Source organism: Rhopalosiphum padi, chromosome 4, assembly GCF_020882245.1.
Source record: "Rhopalosiphum padi isolate XX-2018 chromosome 4, ASM2088224v1, whole genome shotgun sequence".
Classification (NCBI taxonomy): Eukaryota; Metazoa; Arthropoda; class Insecta; order Hemiptera; family Aphididae; genus Rhopalosiphum; species Rhopalosiphum padi.
In genome coordinates this window covers 54,932,369-54,955,025 of record NC_083600.1, presented here as the reverse complement: position 1 = coordinate 54,955,025, position 22,657 = coordinate 54,932,369, and the positions used below count along the sequence as shown (strand labels likewise).

The following is a 22,657-nucleotide window of genomic DNA, read 5'->3' as shown; positions in this document are numbered from 1 at the left end:
TTTATTATAATTTATAATTGATAAGGGATACATTTTTAGTTTTTACACGTGACATTTTGAGATTTTATTATTTTAATTTTATTCTATTATACACTATCCAGTTAAATTAAGATTTAAACAAAATGGGGAAGACAAAAAAAAAGAACTTGAGAAGTGGAGTGGACAATATAAAGCCATATCCTAATCTGGCGGATCAGATCGTTGGTGATCGGGTAGTGTCTAAAAAGAAAGAACCAAAGATACGATTACGACAGGATGAAAGCGAAGAGGTAATGATTTAAGAGTTTTATATTCAGTATATCTTTATAAATGTATTAAGTTTTAATCTATTATTATTGAATAATTTTATGTCTTAGGTTATTGGTTCACAATTATCCAGGCGTATATTGGATCAAGTAAGAGAACAAAAACAAGAAATAACCGATAGTGGTAAGTTGAATGACAATATTTGAAAGAATTTTATAGATATTGCGTTATACATATATGCATAATCCTTAAATTAGATATCTATGTCTTATTATATTTTAGAGGGTGTAGACAAAAATCTACTCACATCATTAGGCTCAGGATCTGATTCAGAGGAAGATGACGAAGATAAACCCATATTTGGCGAAGGAGAAGATGAAGATTATTATGAACAACTGGTAATAAAATAAAAATAAAAGTGAAATTCTCATATATTTTATGTATGTTATATTTTTTAAAGGAAATCAATGCAGATGATGAAAAAGCTCTGGAAATGTTTATGTCTAAAAAACCTGAAGCTCGATTAACTTTAGCTGATATGATCATGGAAAAAATTACTGAAAAACAAACTGAAATACAAACTCAATTTACAGATGCTGAAAGTAGGCTTTTAAACACTTTTTAGTAATTTTAATTTTTTTTTAATCAATTAATTAAAGACTGGGATAAAACCTTATATATGTATATACCTTTGAGAGTTCTTTAGAATTATATAATATTTAAATAGTAGCTAAGTTGACATTAATTTCAAATAAAAATATGTTCTAATAACTAATTATTTGTATTATTGATTACAATTTATTTATAGGTGTTCAATTGCAAGATGTGGATCCACGTGTAATACAGATGTATAAAGGTGTAAAACAAGTATTAACCACGTATCGAAGTGGTAAGTTACCCAAAGCGTTCAAATTGATTCCAAAGTTGCGGAATTGGGAACAAATATTGTACATAACTGGTTAGTTACACTTGAATTAGTAAACTTTTTTACAATTATTCATTTTCCTGTTTTTTTTTTATTATTTAGAGCCTTCTACGTGGAGTGCAGCAGCAATGTACCAGGGTATTCGTATATTTGCATCTAATTTAAAGGAAAATATGGCTCAGAGATTTTATAATCTTGTTTTGCTACCTAGAGTTAGAGATGATATAGATGAGTATAAAAAATTAAATTTTCATCTTTATCAAGCATTGAAAAAAGCTTTATTCAAACCTGGAGCTTTTATGAAAGGAATACTTATTCCCTTATGTGAAGTAGGTTTGATGGTAACATTTTAAACTTATTTTTTCATTTATAAATATTTTTTTCTTTTAGAGTGGTACTTGTACTTTACGAGAGGCGATTATTATTGGATCAGTTATAGGCAAAAATTCTATCCCAATGTTACATTCAGCGGCAGCTATTTTGAAATTAGCTGAGATGGAGTATAATGGAGCTACATCAATATTTCTTAGAATACTTTTCGATAAAAAGTATGCCCTTCCATATAGGGTTATAGATGCAGTTGTTTTCCATTTTCTCAGGTATAATAATGTGGAAATGCCTTAAATATTTTACGACTAATAAAATAATTATTTTATTTATTAGATTTGAGCATGATGATAGAGAATTACCAGTTTTATGGCATCAATCATTATTGACATTTGCTCAACGTTATAAAACAGATATAAGTTCCGAACAAAAAAAAGCATTGTTAAAGTTACTTAGAACAAAATCACATCATACTATTACACCAGATATACGCCGTGAATTAGAAAGCTCCACATGTAGAGATATAGAAATGCCTGAACCCATGTGATTAACTTATATTGATATAATGAAAACTAATATTCTTTTGTATAATATACATTATACATATTATGTTGATTGATTGATCATTTTCTATATATTAAACATTTGAACTGATTTTGAAATGTACATTTATTTGTTAAACAAAACTGAGTTATTAAAATCAGAATAATTTAAAAGAAATTAAACTATACTCTGCACCATGAGAAATTGCAATTCCATCTCACATTCAAATAATGAATTTCTTATATTACCACACGGTTACTATCATAAGACTGGTAACTGTTGAGTGATGTGCATATTATGACGTGTTTTAGTCGCCATCAGGTTGCGGTCTCTCATGGCATAGAGTACAGCAATTTTAAAGATCACATCAGTTATTAATTATATAAGTATGATTGGTATAAGTCAAAATGTTAATAATATGTAACTTTAACTTATTTAAAATTTCAAAATTGTTTAATTAGAAAATTAAAATTAAAATGTTGATTATTCTATTTTAATATTACTCTTTTATACAATTGTTTATGTACATTATACTGAGGACGCCACACATGCGTGCATAATCTCTCTTATAAACAATAAACATAGATACAACATAGGCAATTTTTATTCAGCAGATCCTATTAGCCATTATATGTAATATAATTTATATTATTTTACATACCCATATATTGCTTAAAAATTAAAATATTCAAAAAAATTCTATTTTCTGATAATGCTCTAACCTTTAACTTTGATCATAATAAAAGATAAATTAATTTTAATATTAAAGCTAACAACACATAATAGGTTCTTCTGAAAGCAGATTGTCTATGTTGTATCTATTTTATAATAAGGGACTATAAAGTAGATAACAGGTACATTAACTAATAAATATCATTGATTAAGTATATTGAAAAATGATTAGCATGAGCACTTAAATTTTAAAATTGAGTTGGTGTCGAGTATATTTTGTCATTAGGTAGTTTTTACTATAACAGGTGTGTTGAATTTTAATTCATTAATAAATCATTGTGTATAGAAAAATAGTTCTTAGGATAGATAGACCTTGTATCCTATAATTTCTTATATATTTTTATTTTTATATTACTATTAGTAATTTATATTTATATTTGTAAATGTAATACGATTAGTTAAACTAATTATTACCTAAAACAAATTTCATATTTTAAATTACTTATAACTTAAGTCAATACTGACTATAGATTGATATGAATAGGATTAGGATTGTGGTAATATACCTTATAATCATCAAAACATTTTTTTAAATTAATAATAATGTACATAGTGGCAAAAAGTTTCAAGTGTCTTCGACTAATATTTTTTTAAATTATTAAACTAACTAACTAAAGTTATTATTTTTCATTGAAATATTCAATTTTTTTCAAAAATTGCGTAACTCTATAAGGATAAGTTCTAAGAAACTACATTAAATTGTTAATCGTTGGTTATTAAAATTGAAAATTGTATACATTTTCAATTAATTCGCAAATATTTTTAGTTTTGTGTCGAAATTTAGTTAAAATTTGAACTTGAATACATAGGTTTTATAGAAAAATTATTATTAAGTATTTTTAATAATTTTTAATTGCTATAAGGAAAACTTGTGAAGAATATAATATTCAATTTTAAAGATTGACCATTGTCAATGTAATAGATATGTAAAATTTGAATTTAATGATAGGTATATAATTCATTGCTTACAAAAAAAGTTTTCGAGTGAAATCGGTCTGTAAATCTATAAACTAAGCTTGATAAAAATCACATCGTTGCCTGGTTATTTCCTCATAGTTGGTGTGTTTTTCATCCGTCATATCGTTGAGGCGTAATTTTTTAAAACACGCTTCTGTAGGTGTGTTATATCTTATATGTGTTCTAATTGCTTGTCATACTAGTCGGATTGTTGGTATTGAGAAAGACCTTTTTGGTGTTTTGGTAATTTGTTCCGTAACAGAGTTTGAGTGGTGCTATGAATGTATTTTTTTTCTGATTATTTGGAAAAGTCTGGGAAACCTGTACAAATAATGAATTAAATTTACATTTAAAATTAGCTAATATATGTCTTGTAAAATATATGTTATAAGTAGGGCTAAGGGTTAAGATTTATATGCATTGACATGTTTTTCTTATGTTCTCTGAATCTCTTATTACTGTTTTTGTTAATACATTTATAATACCCAAAAATCATATCACGTTGAAGCAAATAGAGCTAATGGCTAATGAGGGTTATTTTATTTCGCATATTTTTAAATAGTTACGTAAATTCATGTTTTGTGGTGGTATATTTTAAGTACCTATTGGTGGGCAACAAGAGAATAAAATAAAATAATACCTATCCAAAAAATACCCAGTAAGTGTTTAATTTACTAGGTATACCGTCTATACCTATAGGCTATAGTAGGGTTAGTAATTTCATTTATATCTTATTCTGATCGTCATACTGTAAACAATATAATTATATAACTGTAATATTAATTCGATTTAAAATTTATGAAATTAATTCTACAACTACATTATTTATAGTAAAATTAGTAGTTATACATTTTGACTTTTGACAGTCGTCGTTAATGTCAAAAAAACAAAGTATGAGTACAAAACTTCGACAGCATATCAAAGAATTTTCTTTAACAGTTAAAAAAAAAAAATATTTTTCAGTATTTGTTACACAAGTGTCATATTTTTACATATTTGTTATAAACCAAATGGCAGACGCATATTTAACTATGGTATTCTTTATTGCATATAAATCTTAGCCAAGACAAGTCAGCCTTAACTTAGATGTATAAAAAAGGAGTAATAGATATAACTTCTTATTACTATACATGTTATATACTTATGCAGTTATGATTATCCTAACACAAAATATTGGAATCTTCGTTTGAACCCTAAAATGTATTCACAAGGGAAATTAAACTTATAAAATTCTAGCAAGATTGCAGATTTATTACTTATTAGTATTTTGTTTGACGTATAAGGTACCTATAAAATTACAGTAAATAAATTCTATTCGTTTTTGTATTTTTCATTTGAATACATCTTTAAAAGCAAGTAATAAATTCAAGTCTTAAATACAATATTATATAATAGTCATATACATGGTAGGTACCTACATGGATATAAATGGTATGGCAATGTTACTCCAATATTCCATCTTTATTTTAATGATATATGTAACAGAAAGTTTTTAAGTGTCAGAATTATGCTAGGCGTATTCCCTTCACAGAAAATTGCTATAATTCAATTGGTAACTATTGATAACTTTAAAAAAACTTTGAATGTCACTTCAAGATTTCAGTATAGGGATATTTATAGACACTTTTTTGATTTTAAATAAAGTGAAAACTGTATTTCAAAATTAGACAACCACTCGCCAACTTACTATTTTATCATTATTTAATAATTTAGCAATGAAAAATGAGTAAAGTCAGTTTTTATTTATAGATAGTAGTAGTATAGACTTTTTACTAAGTTTTAATAACATTCTTTATTGTCAATATAAAAGTGAATTAATCTAATGAGCAATGGCTAATAAATTTTAATTTTATTTTATAAACAGGAAAAAATGATTTATTTAAAAAAATTTTTTAGATATATTTTTATGTAGAAAAACAATTTAAGCATATTAAAAATTTAAAACACGTTTTCACGTCTATCTGAGGCGTTTTTCAGGGAATATGTCCATTCATATCGATTTTTTAAAACGTTTTCATTGACCTACCTAAATTAAAATAAAAGTATCAATATTTGTTTCATTAAATTTTTTTTTACTGTTAAAGTACTTTTTTGTTGAGATTCAAATGTCCAACAGGCAACAATTTTAAGTGACTATTAAGCCACTACCAAGTATTTAGTACGAAGTAAAAATAAATGTTATATCATGACGATTAGAGACAAACTGATAGAACAGCTGCTGTTCTATCGACAACCCGACAACCGTAGATTATTATACTATAATTACATAATACTACGGGAAACGAACTAATAATCCTAATGATTAAATAATAAAAATCGATATTTTATGTAATTTCTATCAAAACATCAAAAGAAATTTTAAAAATTGAAAATACTCGCCTATATCAATATATGATTATGTTTTAACATATTACACAACACGAATAAAATAAACCAATATGACTCTTGAATGAACAAGACTTTTTTGTTACCTGTATACATTATATTATTAAAAGTACAAAATTATTTTCAAGTTAACAATTATATCTTGTTAATAATACTCAGGATTATGTCTTATTGGTGGTTTGATACTCTGATGTGACTTGGCCGTCTTTTCCTGCTGGCGACAAACACAAATACGCAGATGAGGCAGATATTCCGCGAGGCGAAAATTATTGTTTTTATGCCTACAATCAAATTTAGCAGCATATACATTTTAGCTGCAGATTTCTGAAAATGCATTCTAAGCCAACGATGTTCGGCTGATGATTGTTGATATGGCCGAACCAGTGGCATAAATCGTGGGCCTTAATCAAACAATTTAGTAACGTATTTACGGACATTTTGTAAAAAAAGTTAACATTTAAAATGATCACAGATTTATACAGAATTATGGAATGTTATGATGTATTCGAAGTTTGCGACTGTCGTGGCACACTATAGTCAATCTATATTAAAAATATAGCTAAGTTAGGTCAAAATCGCGAAAATTTGCAAGGAATTTAAAGTTGAAAATTCATAACATTTTTGTTATTTATACCTAAGGTTAAAAAACCCAATACAGGGTTCTCCATAACATTTTCTTCAAATAGCTGTAAAAAAAAACTTCAGCGTCAATATAGAAAAAATGTATGAGCGTATGAAATTAAATTTTTTATGAAATCGCGCAGTAAAATAACTATATATTACAATTTAAATATAGGTAATAATATAATAATATATTCTATTAATTATCCTAGACTAGCAAATCATCTCCTTTCAGAATCGTTTTGCGTGTACAATGATACCTGTCATTGCATTAACATTTAACACGTCCATCTACTCTCCATTTCTACTATACAGCAGAGCGATATCCACTTGTTCACCCTTTTTTTCCTCGATTATTAAAATGTAGATACGAGGAAATATATTTTTGATCTCACAAAGTATCATATAGATTATAGGTCTTTTATATTATTTCTACCAGAAACTATTCTCAAAGTTTAAAATTTAAGCATTTGTACTGCCTTCAAAGGATAAAAATCATAAAAAAACACTCATTATTGTAAATTGTATATGTACATTAATCTTTCCGCTCAGATTTTCAAATTGTTTTAAATATAATACACAAGCACCTGAAGGCTGGACAAAATCAACCTCTCTGTGATTTATTAGCCACAATAGATACAGTCAAACATATTTTCATCGAATGTCTCAAATACCAAGGAATCCAAAATAAGCTCAATACTTTATAGTAGTACAACATCTGTAGTTTAGGTACTTCTTGCACTAGCGTCAAATCCCAAATATCAATCTGTTCATAAAATGTTTACATTTATCAAAATTATTTTTTTAAACTAAGCTATCATTATTTTACAATACTTGTACAATATTCTTTAGATAGCTATAATCATTCGTCATTTAAATTAAGGGGATTCCATCCCGTGATTTTCTGTCTTTATCTAATACACGCGTGATGTAGTATTTTAGACATGTTTTTTGCCAAACATACCAATTAATCTAATGAAGCGATAAGAATTCTGAAAACAGATTTTAATTTGTCGTCAAGTCTTTTTGGAATCGACTTTCTCATAGCTTTGATATTTTTCTCCAAATTCCTAAAAAAATTATATTAAAAGGAATAATTAAAAATTGCCGTATTTTAATTTTTGGAGAAGTTAAAATCAAAAAGTAAAAAATCTGGGAAAGTCAATTTCAAGTAGACTCATCGAAAAATTCAAATCTGTTTTTAGAATTCTTATCGCTTCATTGGATCAATTGGTATGATTGGCAAAGAATTCGTCTAAAATCCTATGTCGCGCATGCGTTAGACAAAAACAGAAAATCACGGCATCGAATCCCCTTAAATTACAAACTTACATTTTAATATCTTAGACTTGAAAAACGTTAATAACCTTGCTGTTGATGTGTATTTAAACAATTAAAAAAATCTTTTTAGTTAACAGGTACGAAGGTACTAATAAAAAAAAAAAATTATGCATATTTGTATTTTAGTGCACTTAAACAATATTTAAAACAATTTTATATACTAAACAGCGATTTATAAGTAGAGAAGACAATATGATAGTTTTTAAATGCATATTTAATATATAAGTTATTGATTTATATTTTGTATTTTGGTCGACTTTTGTTTAATATAAGTTTGAAAAATTCATCAACAATAGTAATAATGAAACCTTTAACGTATATTCATTTAAAACAATACAGTTTGATGTATAGTTGTTGTTATTGAAATGGGTACCTAATTAACTTTAGGTTTATATATCTACTTAAGCAAATGACAATTCTACAAAGGTAAAAGCGATTGTGTATTCAAAACCAAAACAGGTAAAGATTAAAATCTGCACCCAAATTCAGAAACGGAAATATAATTAATAATAGTCAATAGGTACGTTGGTACGTTTATATTATTATAATAGGTATTAGGTAAATTATGTATGATTATAATATATTAATATACATATATTTAATTTAACAATCGTTTTATTGTTATAACTTTATATTTTATAAGATCTATACACTGCTCAATACAAACTTATTTGTATTTTAAAGATTATCTTTTATTTATAATGAAGAATTGTTGATGTTCTAAATACTTTTTATACGCATGAAGTTCAGTCACGCATCAAATACGTACCATATATATACTACTATGTAATTTTTTTTTAGGTACCTACTTATATTGGTTGATAGTATTAAAAAATGGTGGATGAAAACTCGTACGAAATCATCTTAAATTTGAATATCATATGGTTTTAAATTTGACCTCTGAAAATCGTTTTTTCATCGCATTCAGTAAAAAAATTAAGTCTATATGAAAATTTATTGTTATAACAACGTACAAATTTAAATGTTTAATGTACAAATAATTATGATCAATTATTGTTTGTATTGTAGGTAATATTTTAAATTTTAACGACATACCTACGAATCTTATTGGTTATAATTCCACATAATATACTGAGATAGGTATACATCGTATTGTTGTATCCTCTTCGGTGGAGGTAATTTGTTAACGAGTTGAATAGAGTATAATTCATTCAATGCAATATTTTATTCACTGTATGTACATAGGCAACATTAGTGTAAGCTATTTATTTGACTATTCAAATGTTCTTGGAATTGCTATTTTATAAAGCGTTGTTATAGTGAATTTATAATTGCTGTTTATACGGTATTCTGACGTTGTACCGAGTTGGTTTCAGTTTCTCTGTATGCATAGTTGTTTTAGGATCCGTACCCGAATTGTAAATCAACATTTTTCTTAGCTGCAGACGCTTATATTTACCACGAGACTATTTTAGAAACATATACATTATACATAAATACTGTTTGTTGGTATAATTGATAAATATTTAGGTAATACCGATACTGAAGATTCCGAGAGGATCGAGAGTTGGAGCTATTTATTAATGGTCGTGGTTTGTAATTTGTGTTTTATTTGTTTATTATTATTATTTCTTTTGGCGAGATGGTGAAAACCCTTTATGAAGCAGTAAAAATGCTCTGAAAGTTTCACGTTTTTTTTTTTGTTCATATATAACACATATATCTATATATACATGTATAGGTACATTGGAAATGGAAAACAAATGATACGTAAAACAGGTTTATTTTTATTTAAACAATAGTTTTAAAATACAGTTAAAAAACTGCAAAACTGCAAAATGTTAAATTTATTGCATATCTGTTTAAAAAAAATCGATTATTTAGTAACTTAACAAATGATACTCAAGAGACGGGTTTTTAAAAATATTTATTTTTGTATTTTAAATTCTATATTCAATTTCAAAAATGTGTTTATTTGTTTTTTGAGAATTTAAATGTGAACATTTTTATTAAGCACAATAAAATATTTACTTAATCATTCTTTTCAACACATTAACATAATATTTTAATATATACAATACGTTAGTGCTATACAAACTGTTGAGTTACAGCTAATATATACATAGGGAATAATATAAGGAATGTATCAAAAAAAAAAATTGAATATTAACGTAAATAAATTATTATTATGTTGTTCGAATAAAGTATTTATTAATTATTATCTACATATCCATTATTTAAAAAAAAAAAAAAAATAGCATTGAAAATTTAATAAAATAATTAAAATAATAATATTTACTAACAAGTTTCTGAACGATCTAAGTACATAAACAGTATTTAATACGAATTAGGCTAATCACATTATGTATATTATTTTAATATAATATTATCACGATATACTTAGTCAGTGGATTTTTACTAAAAGTTGTATTTACATAATTAATTGGATTATATTGTGGTCTACTTTCTCTTAAAGCGTGTTTGATATGGGATTAATTAGACATAGCATTTATATTTTCTACTGCCCATATAATTGTTAATTTATTTTAAAACTATTTATATGGTAATGTTCTAAATAATGGACAAATTTTAATAATTTATAATTCAAAATAAAATTTATAAAAATATATATAAATATATTGATGTAAAAAATGAAGACATTATTATTAAAATATAATTTATACAATGAATCTTGTATTACAAATCTAGTAAGTGTTCTATATTTGTAGGAACACATAAGACTACTGAATGATTAATCGATATTTGGTTTTAAATGTTGGCATCTGAAACATTATATACAAATAGTCAGCTTCATAAAGAAAAAACTTAGTTTTTATACATAAGAATGCAAGAGAAGTTCTTAGTAGAAAAATGTACGATGATAATAATTAATAAATTAACTCTAAATATTTAAATTATATCTATTAAGAAAAACTTTCAGGTGTGTCCATATATGTGTAAAATAATTTTAATCACATTACATAGGTACATTAATTGAAAATAAGATAATATGTATAGTAACTATTAAAATAACATTGATTAGTTTATAAATATCGATTAGGTATCACATTGAATAATGTATTAATTTAATGGTTTATATGTAAATATAAATTTAAATATAGTGTTGCATAAAATATTTGTTTATTTATTTTTCCGCCAGAGGAATTTGATTTAAAAAAAATTAGCTAGTTACACTCAGCTACAATAACAATTAAAAATGAATTCTATCTCCTCCTCAAGCTGTAGATTATAAAATAATTTTCATTTTGAAATTCATGTAAGTATGTTTTTAAGATGGGGTGGTATTCGGGAGACAAGCTATGCAATAGAGAGGGTGCGTGTAGGTTAGGTATGATGAACACCCGACGGCAAGCCCTTCAGTATCATTTTCCTCTCAGTCCCGTTTGTGTGAAGGTGAGCGTTGACTGCTTAAACTCGTTCAAAAATATAATTTATCGTTTTTTTTTTTATTGAAGTTGCTAGTTTTTAATTTTCCGACAATACAAAAATTTATTTTATAACATTAAGTTTAAAATTATTTTTCCCATTTAATTATACTCTAGACAATTGTGTAATAATTTTTGAGTTTAAAAAATTGCCCGCCAAATTTACCACGTGAAAACATGGATGATCTTGTAAGTATATTTGTATATTGTTCATTATCATTATTTATAATTTTTAAATAATGTAATTCTAACATTAAAAAATTTCATATTATCAAAGAACTAGATAAATAAAATCTGTTATTAAAAAATAAAATAATTAATATAAAGTTGTAGATATACAATTTAAGTGTGTATTAAGTATTGAATAAAGTTCATAAAATATATTCAATGAACTCACATCAGTACAGCATACTTGATGAAGAATGATTGAAATTCTTCTTCATAAATAAACGTAAACGTAATATTAAATTTATTAATAATAAAAATATTGTATATAGGTATTAAATTAAAACAAACTGAGATTAAATAATTTTATTTTGAAATTCTGTCGTTTCTAAGAAATACTTTATTTGATTAGACTGATTTTATTTATAAACAAACATTATAATGATTAAACTTTAAATATACCTATTATGTATATAATTTATTTGTTGGTATATTTTTTTTTAATTACTGAGATACATAATTAGATTTTTTTTTATTTTATGAGATTTTAACAATAATAATAAATTGTTAAATACGAATTATTTATCAGTTTTATAATATCATTTATAGTATTATACACTTATATAATATAATCCTGTTAGAGTTAGGTTGCATTTATATTATTTAATTAACTACCTACTTATTATTTTAAAATATATTTATTGTTTTAAACTTTAAAGACTAAAATCATATATACACTTGTTTTCGAGCATCTTGTCTTATAAATTACTAAAATATATTAGATCTTTTTAAGACGTTATAATTAGTTACTTATTTATTTATTATTTTTATTAATACGTTTCAAAAATAAAATATAGCATTAAATATTTGTAAAAATTATTATTTAAACTTCAATGGCAATTATAGACAAACATAATAATAAATCCAGTATTTATTTTGATATTATTTTAACAAATGATTTTATAAACATAGTACATTTTCGCAAGAAATTAATATTTGATAAATAACTTTTTATCACACTTAAATAAGAATAACACTTGATTAAACATTACATATACTTGTTTACTTAGTTATTTTTGTATCACTATTACTTATCATTGCTTATAAATTAAATATAATAGAGGGTATAAACCATTTTCATGAATCTATAATATGTGTAGTAAGATATAACATAGATAAATATAAAATACTTTTAGGAGTTTATTTACAATTGTGATTCATCAATATTATGATCCATTTTAATATTTTTAAAGATATTTTAAAAATGTTTGTAACTTGTAGGTTTTAAAAGTTTCATTATTATGTAGCCATGTATGTATATAGAATAAAGCAAGGTATGCAAAGTGAACCTAAATTAACTTACTGCCGGCTGGATTATGGCACTTTAAGTTTGATTTATTGTGTTGAAAAATGATGTTTACTAATAGCGTTTTTGTGCATATATATATATATATATATTATAGGTTCATATATCAATATCATATTATAACAGCACATGCGATGTAGAGTATCATTCCTTTTAATGGCAGCACATTCTTCAAATAAATCAGTTTTCGGAGATTTTGCTTTTTAATGAGTATTGTTTAACAGATATAATATTATATATGAATATTTAAGACGAAAAAAGGAGAAGACTGAGTAGATAACATATCAATGTGTTTACCTACCTGCAACAGCGCACAACATCCTAATTACAACCGGGCCTAAATAACGTAGGAATGATGCCACTACCCTTTTTTTAATATTAAATCATCATATACGTTTAGTTATACCTATTAATGTTTAAAAAAAATTATTAAATGTAAGAATGATATGTTCGTCATTTATGTAACAGTGCAACCGCTTAAATATATTTGTTCAATTTATTGTAATATTATTCATAGCGAGGGAATAAAAATGAATAGAATAGGTATTATGTAGTTTAGGTTGACAATTTAATAATTTATATGGAAATTTAACTTCTATTTCAACAATTTTTTTTTTTTAAAAAAGACATGCATGAAATAAAATATAATTGTATATGTATTACAGCTTATGAAATAACATTTTATAAATGGGTTTTAAATGGTTTGGAAATGATACTGTTATATGAGAATATTCTTTATAAAAACTCAATGGATATTATTGATCACATTGATGTTTAAAAATTAAGTAAAACAAACAATTTTTTTAATGAACATAAGAATTTATTTATTATAATTTACTGTAAATTATAATTATTGATTATAAACCATAATAGCTTAAAATCAAATTAGTCGTAAATTGTGAAACTAAACTTAAAAACAAAAGTGATTATTAGTAAAAACACAATTTATATTATTGTTTGAATAATAAAATATCTCTATTAATTATTACAGTTTAGAGACTTTACCGATAAGATTTTTATTATATATTAACATTATTTAAAATATTTCTTAAAATATTAACATTTAAAGTAGAATTAAACTAATTATAAATGGCTATGTTCATTACGTTCATAATACTTTAACTAACAATAAGTCGATAATAGTCGATTAGAACTATTTAAATACGTTTTATATAAATTAAGTAACAGTATACACAAGTTTTTTTTAATATATATATTGACTATTTTAGAAACGTTACAGAAGAAATGACAGACTATAACAGCATTGAGTACGGTAGTACTATTTTATGTACTAGTTCCTTCTAACCTCGTTCAGGATTCAGTTTTTTTTCTCAGCGTTAGCATGCTTTTATTTTTTCTTCTGCAATATATTACATTAAAATGCCACCCAGTATGGATAGTATTACAGTCATCTATCAATTCGTTCGTTGTTAAAGAAATAACGAAATACAAATATTGTAATAATTCGATTTTTTGTCTTTAGATTCAAATACTTAATTATAATAATAATGTTTATAGGTAGGTATTTAATAAATAAAATCAATGTAAAATAAACATTATACATACGAGTTAATATAATAGTTTTTAAAAATATTGAATATATTTATTTGATTTAAAAGTGAAACTACGAAGCTTTATATTATAATATTAGTTTGAATGTGTAACAAGGATACATTTTATTTTTTATTTTTTTGTATTTATTTAGAATTACTAGAACTAGATATTTATGTAAAATTATTATTAATGTCTTAAAAGTCATATAAATCTTTCTCTAACGATTGGAAATTAGTTTTGTAATTTAGAGATATACTATTAAAAATTTCTGAGTAAAAAAAAAAAGATTCTGTAACATTACTTACCTTAAAATAAAAAATAATAATAAATAGGTTTGATTAATATAAAAATTATTTTGACTATTCAAAAAATATTCAGGTATATTAATTATAAATTATTACTAACTTCTAATTAAAATTAACAGAATAGCTTATAAAAATATTTGTTTATTTTACAAATATTTAAAAGTAAAATAATTTAGAAATATTTGTTTTACACTACAATTGGTACTTTGATAAAGCTTAAAATATTCGTCCATCAAACTTACGTGGGTATATATAGTTTTGTGGATAAGTTAATAGTTAATAAATGATGTCCCAGGTGAATTAACTAATTTGAAGTGACAGGAAAAAGGAAAATTCATTACTCTATTACTTTATGTATAGGAGTAGGTACTATTCAATTCCCACGAGACATTTATTTCCCAATAATAATGTTTATGACGAGTTAACAGTTCTAAGTAGTAATATTTTATTTATTTGTTCAGTTGTATACTACTAATGCTTTTAAATTAATAATAGTCTCTTTGCTTGTATAAAAAAAATACTCTGGATACAACTTACTACTCTCCATCGAGTATCAAAAATGCATCTCAATTGTGCCCTATATATCTGTATTTAAGATTAAAAAAATAAGAAAATTAGATTTTTAGGAAATAAACTCAGCACTCAGCTATACTAACAATTGTTTTTCAAATAGAATTATTTATTATTGCTTTCAAGTGTACAGACATCTATTCCTAGTGGCTTAACTCCTATATTTCCTTTTTTTTAGGTATAGTATCTTTTACTCCTTGATTTTATATGTTCTATATTTCATTGGTTGTCACGCTTTATAAATGTATACACCTATAATGTATTGATCTTATAATAGTGTCACAATATTAATTCCACCCTTAGGCCAATCCAAAACAATGGTCTATATACTCTATACAGGTTTAGAGTCTAAACCTACACTCATAAATACATGTATTTTACACACAGATTTTGCTTATAAAATAATTTTATTGTGATGGTATCATAAAACATAAATAATTTGTTCGACGACCAATTTATATTAGCTACTAGTTGTGAGCTGTCTTTATAGAGATTACACAAAACCTTTGGTTTGATAAATTATATACTTTCTCTAGTAGATTAACGCAAAAATGTTTGCACAAAATCATTTATATAAAATAAACATGGATTTAATTTTTAATATATTTATTTTATCAGAGCTTTCTGAATATATTAACTGTTGTGAATATAAATAAATTATGATGTATACAAATTTATATAATTAACATAAAATAAAAATAAATTAGGTCTAGTTTTATAATAAGTGTAGAGCAGATATGTCAAATGTATAGTATTATATGGGCCAAAAATTTAAAATATTGATTAAAATACTATGCGGGCCTTACAAAAAACTATTTGTAGAGAAAATACGTAGCTAACATACATATAATATGAATACCAATTACATATTTCTTTAACATAAGTATATGCGTGAGGTTCAACATAAATCAAAAAAAAAAATTGCCTTTATTATTATTTTTTTTTTGTGCTTTAAATTAATTTAATTTTAATTTAATTGATCAACTATCATCGTTGCTACAGGTTCAAAAAAAAAAGAGTCGAGTTTCACGCCTGTTTAATATTGAGTATTTTAGTTTTTAAGTTTTTTTTTTAACCTAATTTAATTCGAAACGAAAGTTTATTATAATAATATTATTGATTATTGAGAAAAAGTGGACAAAATATTAAGACTGTGTTGGCTTATAGAGGTAGTAAAGTTTCAAATTTTCAAGTTGCAAATAATAACTATATTTTAAACAGTATTTAGCAAGGGTGGCCAAACTTTTTTTGAAAAATATCTAATGAGATTGTATTTTTTATTAATTGAAAATCCATAAAAATAAAGAAAACTATTGTCGATAGAAGTCATATAATTTTTTTGGAGAGACTATGATGTATAAAAATTAAAAAGAAATTTTAACAAAAAGAAATCGTTTTTGAAATCGTCTACAATTATCCGTTTAGTAATCCCTTTTTTATAGATATATAGCATATATAATATTGAAAATGAATTTAATATATAATATAAATGTTATTTTTAGTTTGATTTTGAAGAAGATTCCTTAGAATTGAATAGTAACTAAAAAACACGGGACTTTCATATATTATTTTTATGTTTATTAACTCAGATCCATAAACACAATACGTATTTAGGATAATAATTATAAGTTGTCTCATATTTGTCTGATGCGTCTATGAAACGTATATACCTATAACACAACATATATGTATAGAGTGTATACCATAACGATAGTCGAGGCTGAATTGGCGAAGGTTTAATTGATACTGAAAATTACACCCACCACATCAATGATGTTTAATGCACTCGCTATACCTACCTATTCATTAAATTAGTTAGCATTGGCCTATTTGTTGTGTAAAGACCATTGGCCCATCTTCTATATGTTATTATGTACATATAAAATATGTATATCAAGCAATTTATAAATTTGCGTCTTTTGAAAAATATTTTATTAAAAGTATAGGGGATGGAGTAGAATGGGTATAGAAGAGGTTGAAGTAGACTCCTACGGAGGTGAAGGACAAGGGGGGGGTGGATCCCATATAGTTTAGAGTAAAGGAAGAAGACAAAAAGGAAAAATAAAAAGATTTTAATATTTATAGGTTGATATGAGTCATTTTTGTATAAGTTTATATTTTTGATGGATTTGTATTTGTATTTAAATTTATATTTTCATTTTTTCAAGTCTAATAAGTTTTCATTTTAAATTGTTCATGATTTTTTGCCACGAATCGCTTAATCATTTATTTTCTAAATATTTCTAAAATATGAAGTTTTCAAAAATTTCTTTTTCACATCAATATGATTGTTTGGATGTTAGTTTTATAATCTCTTAATTAGTTTATTTCTTACTTATTGGTTATTACCTACTGTAAATGAGGTCATGATTGTGGTTTTCTAGTTATATAATATATTTTATTAATGTAGTATTTGAGAATATTTAAAAAATCAATATTCGTGATGATAATTAAATACTTCGTAAATATTTATATTTATATAACATGTATAATATATACTTTTGTGTGTTTTACACATGCTAAAAAGTAAAACTAATCAATGGGCGAAACAACACGTGTTGGGTAATGCATATTGTCCAAACATCGAAATGAATGTCAGTTTATCATGCATGAAAAGTTTTAAGATTATTAAAAAGTGTGTTTGGCATTATCCAAACTGTCAAAATATATTCTAGACATAAATAATCACGAGTATTGTAATACAATTGTTTAAAAACTCACATTTTTAGTGATATATTTTGATAACATAACATAAAAAAAAATAATAATTTATTTCAACATGGTAATTTAGTTGTATTAGTATTAATGTATTATTTAATGTCATTTAGATATATTCGCATTAAAAACTATAATAATTTATTAACTAAAATTAATTTGTATTTTTGATTATACACAAGAAAGTTGTATTATATATTTATAAATACTGTACCAGGGGGTTTCAACCTTTTAAGGAACCACATTAGTTAAAAATGTTATGCTTAAACGTTAACACGGTTTTTAACATTTTATGTGTATGAAATAAATTAGATTTAGAATAAAAATTTTTGTTTGCTAAATTTGTATGTTCAATTACATATTATTATAAAAAAATAACTGTGATACTATGTATATATATTATTAAAAATTAAGAAGTAATAATTAAATTTCTACAAATATTTAGCTTATAATAATTGCTGTGTGTTTTTAAGACATACATATTGTTTACGTTTTAATTTTAAGTAAATGACAAATGTAAAAACAATGCATACCTATACATATAGTATATTCTGAATTGAGGAACACAGTTATTGTATGACAATTAACTAGTGGTGCGGAGGCATAATAATTATTAACTTCTATGTATTAATAATATACATGAAATACTTAATATTCTGAAATTGTTCTACATATTTTTATGAAAAGACTAGAAAAGTATTGTTATTAATTCAATCTATACAATGTATAATGTATATAAAATAGATGTACACCGTTTAACGTTTTGTTGTCTAAATATTCAAACATTGTACAAAGTTTTACTTAGTAATTTTGGATTTCACATGAGTTATGACTTTAACAGAAATCTGAAAGTTATAAAACTAAAACTAATTAATAAACTTGTAAATGCTGTACTATACATCACCTTAAGTAGGTAGTCATAATAAATAGATTGTTAATGTATTTAATAATACGTCATATGAGAAATTCAGGTTCATAAAAATATGCATAAATGCTTATTATATAATTTATTTAACGCCATTTTTCGGCAATTACAAAGAAATGAAAATTACAAATATAGTGTTTTGTATACAGTGATTAGTAAAATGCTTACAATAATAGCTGAATGATTAAATATACATGATGGTGGGTATGAAAAGTGGTAAGATGGGTAATTATTCTAAGTGTTTATGTAGTGACAAGTGAGATTTTGAAAGATAAGATATATTAAAATCAATAATTAAGAACATATGTTATAAAATGTTTGAATCGTATTATATTTGTACATTTTTCGCAACAAAGGTAACAACTAACACTAAGCCAATATTAGAAAGGTATATCATTAACTTTTACAGAAAATAATATCGTAACATCTTACTATGATAATTATTTTTATATTTTGTAGTTTTTACATTATTTGATAATAATAAAAATAATATTTACTTATACATTTGTTTTTTACATATTAATTTATTTTAATTTTTATATTTATTCTGATTAAACTATTTATAGGCGCAACCAATCAAAAATTGAGTACCTACTTCTACGTGAAGTAAAGAATGTATTGTTTTCTCAAAAATAACTTATATTTTCTGGCTATAATACAACTTCAAAAGTTTCATATAACCGTGTTTATCAGTCAAAAATCGAATTTAATTAAAGTAGATTACTTTAAATATTATGATAAAAAACGTTAATTTATTGTACAGCAAGACAAAATAAAATTTTTCAAGATACACGTATACGAAATAGAAAAAAAGAATAGAGCTTTGTCGAGTTAATTTTTTTAGTTATTCAGACTTATTCTGACCAGTTATCCTTCAAACATCTCAGTAGTAGAGTATTATATTCTTTTAGTACAATCTTGTCTTGGATATTCCTCATTTATTTGGTACAATGATATAGTACTACTTGAAATCATGATTTAAAGCTAGTTGACAGTTCAGTATAATATGTCTTCTTCTAACTTATCTTTTAAATGTCGTATTCAAAGTTAATGTACACTTAACATTAATATTATAATAACATTATATGTCGTACACGAATAAGTAACTATATTAAAATACAAAAGAAACATTCAGAACTAAATATTATTATATATATTTTTAATAAAATAAAAATTATTTAAAACTTCTAGCACAACTCCAGTAATACTTCAAGTTTATATGAAAAATACAAATTCTTTCAACGAAAACGATTTGATACAAATGATACAATGCAAAAAACAAATTCTATAGATCAATATTCAAATTTTTTTTGAACATTTGTAAACATTTTATTATAATTTAAATGTTTTCAATATGATATAAATATAATATAATGAGAATAAAACTAATTTAATTTTCAGAAGTTAATTTTTGGCTATGCATAAAATGAATATTTATAATTGTTTTTAAAATTGTAAAACGATGCTTTTTCCCCTAATAAATTACTAAAATTCACTTATTTATGGTTTTTTTTGTTCTAAAATTTAATTAGATAGAAACTTCATTACTAAAAAAATATATGCAGACTAGCATAAACGAGTCCCGCCTAAATAGTATACAGGGACACAGAGTGGATCAATAAGCATGCTTCCTACCTTTTAATCATTTAATAAGGCATTTAATAAATTTTTAAGAATAAGTATACAAGAATCAAATTATTTTCGAAAATTAGGTTCCTTTTTTTTTTATATAAAATAAGAAATATCTATTAATCTACTTTTATTATCTGCTAATCTATTAAGCTGCAAATAATTTTTTTTTTTATATTTTGAGCGTTTATCTATATAATATATAGTTTATATACCAATAACAGTTTATCAGATATTAAAATTTACTAAGAATAATAGTCGTAAATAATAATTTTGAATAAAATATATGATAGATATAATTTAAATTTTATTAAATAATACCTACTAATATTATAATAAAAAAATTTTAGTAAACATTTTTATAACTATAAGACGTTAATAAATTAATGTAATTTTTAAAATATTATTGCCTTCTAAACCTAAAATCCGTATAGAACATATAGTTTAACAATTCAAAAACCACTCATTTTTATACATTGAGTTATCAAAATGTTAAAAAAAAATCATTTGTTTGCAATTTATTGTAACAAAGTATGGTTCTAATTTTAAAAACATATGTTGTATCGCCACAGGATACTCCTGGATTATTTAAAACCATATAAATATTCTAACACACGCTCCTTTCACTCTGTATAATGTATACATATATTCTCACTTTGGTGGGTATATGGGTATTGGGTACCTACTAAAGTAGATCGCTGTAACTTTTATAGATGAAGTTTACTGATAAGAATAGACAAAAAATGCCTAATAAAACGTATACCTGACTAATTATAAAAATAAATAAAATGTGTTTAATTATAAACAGGAATCATATAATCTCAACTTATTATATTAATCAAATAAATAAAAATAAAAAGTATTTCTAATTAAAATGTAGGTACTATATTATGTACTTGTATATTATTGTGTGATTTACATCTCACCGGATTCAAAAAATTTGGAATGTTTACATAAAAAAAAAAAAATTATAAATCAAGAGTGAAATTACATTTTCAGCGAGTCTTATTATTTATTTATATTTTTGTATGAATATTTTACTCATTCATACGCCCAGTGAAGAAAGATTTATTTATAAATCATATTTCTGATTACGTTTTCAAATCCTCGTAATTGTTTTTTCTTTATACAAAAATAGTATTTTCACTACTACTCAAAATGTTTACTACCCTAAGTTACTAATTTCTATTTTTCTTTCTCGTTTATTTTCTTTGATTATTAATCTGTAATGTGAATTTTTTTTAAATTGAACCTTATATAACCTTATTTGTTGTTGATTTATTTGTAATACATCTGACTATCTGAGTGGAAACTATATAGTACTTTGGTACCTATTTGTCTGTATAATATAAATATTTTATAAGATAAATATTGAATCTTGGAATTTTATTTAAAACAATAATTAAAAGATATATAAAGTTGATAGTATTTTACTCGAGAGTCCTTGTGAGATTTTCTCACAACTCATATAAATCTATGTATAGCATAGGTATATACAGATCAATAAAAATTCAAACTACTTACTATATATTATAAAATAAGAATTTTACACTTTAGGGCTGATATCCTGTTTTTTTAATATGTACTTTTTGATTAGACGAAAGGAAATTCTATATTATTTTAAAAACAACGAAAAAATAAGTAACATACTTTTTTATTTATACTCTAAATTTTTGTGTATAATATATTTTATATTACCCGAATAATTTACAAATAACGATACAATAAATTACACTCAGAGAAAATAATAAATATAGGTAAAATAATGCAGTTATTTAATAATAATTGTGAAATATAATAAAAATCAGACATTCTCGCCGAGTTTGCCACTGTTAAATGGACCATTTAATTATGAATTATGTGTATTAAGCAGACATGTTTTATCATATATAAACTCATATTATTTCTATAAAGAAAAAAGGATTTATCATGTAAGCATATAAA

The 22,657-nt window shown here is 24.0% G+C and overlaps 2 protein-coding genes across 2 annotated transcripts in view; both read left to right on the top strand.

Moving 5' to 3' along the window:
* Positions 1-3: 3 nt before the first annotated feature.
* LOC132928253 (bystin) lies at positions 4-2,152 on the top strand. The gene is made up of 8 exons (XM_060992797.1): positions 4-269; positions 357-429; positions 529-644; positions 707-848; positions 1,055-1,204; positions 1,274-1,500; positions 1,562-1,770; positions 1,835-2,152. The coding sequence occupies exons 1-8, from the start codon at positions 123-125 to the stop codon at positions 2,043-2,045; spliced, it is 1,275 nt and encodes a 424-aa protein (XP_060848780.1). The 5' UTR covers positions 4-122; the 3' UTR covers positions 2,046-2,152.
* A 9,284-nt stretch (positions 2,153-11,436) lies between these two features.
* LOC132930700 (uncharacterized) overlaps positions 11,437-22,657 on the top strand; it is a 53,225-nt gene continuing 42,004 nt past the window's right edge. The window contains exon 1 of the mRNA XM_060996713.1: positions 11,437-11,673. Coding sequence (XP_060852696.1) covers positions 11,662-11,673 — 12 coding nt within the window. The 5' untranslated portion in view covers positions 11,437-11,661. The remainder of the gene's footprint in view (positions 11,674-22,657) is intronic.

What these genes read in the sequence shown, in the direction of transcription:
- LOC132928253 (XM_060992797.1), top strand. Translation starts at nt 123, where the DNA reads ATGGGGAAGACAAAAAAAAAGAACTTGAGAAGTGGAGTGGACAATATA. An exon ending in AAGATTATTATGAACAACTG is followed by an intron (nt 645 to 706) that starts GTAATAAAATAA and finishes TATTTTTTAAAG; the next exon opens with GAAATCAATGCAGATGATGA. An exon ending in TCAATTTACAGATGCTGAAA is followed by an intron (nt 849 to 1,054) that starts GTAGGCTTTTAA and finishes ATTTATTTATAG; the next exon opens with GTGTTCAATTGCAAGATGTG.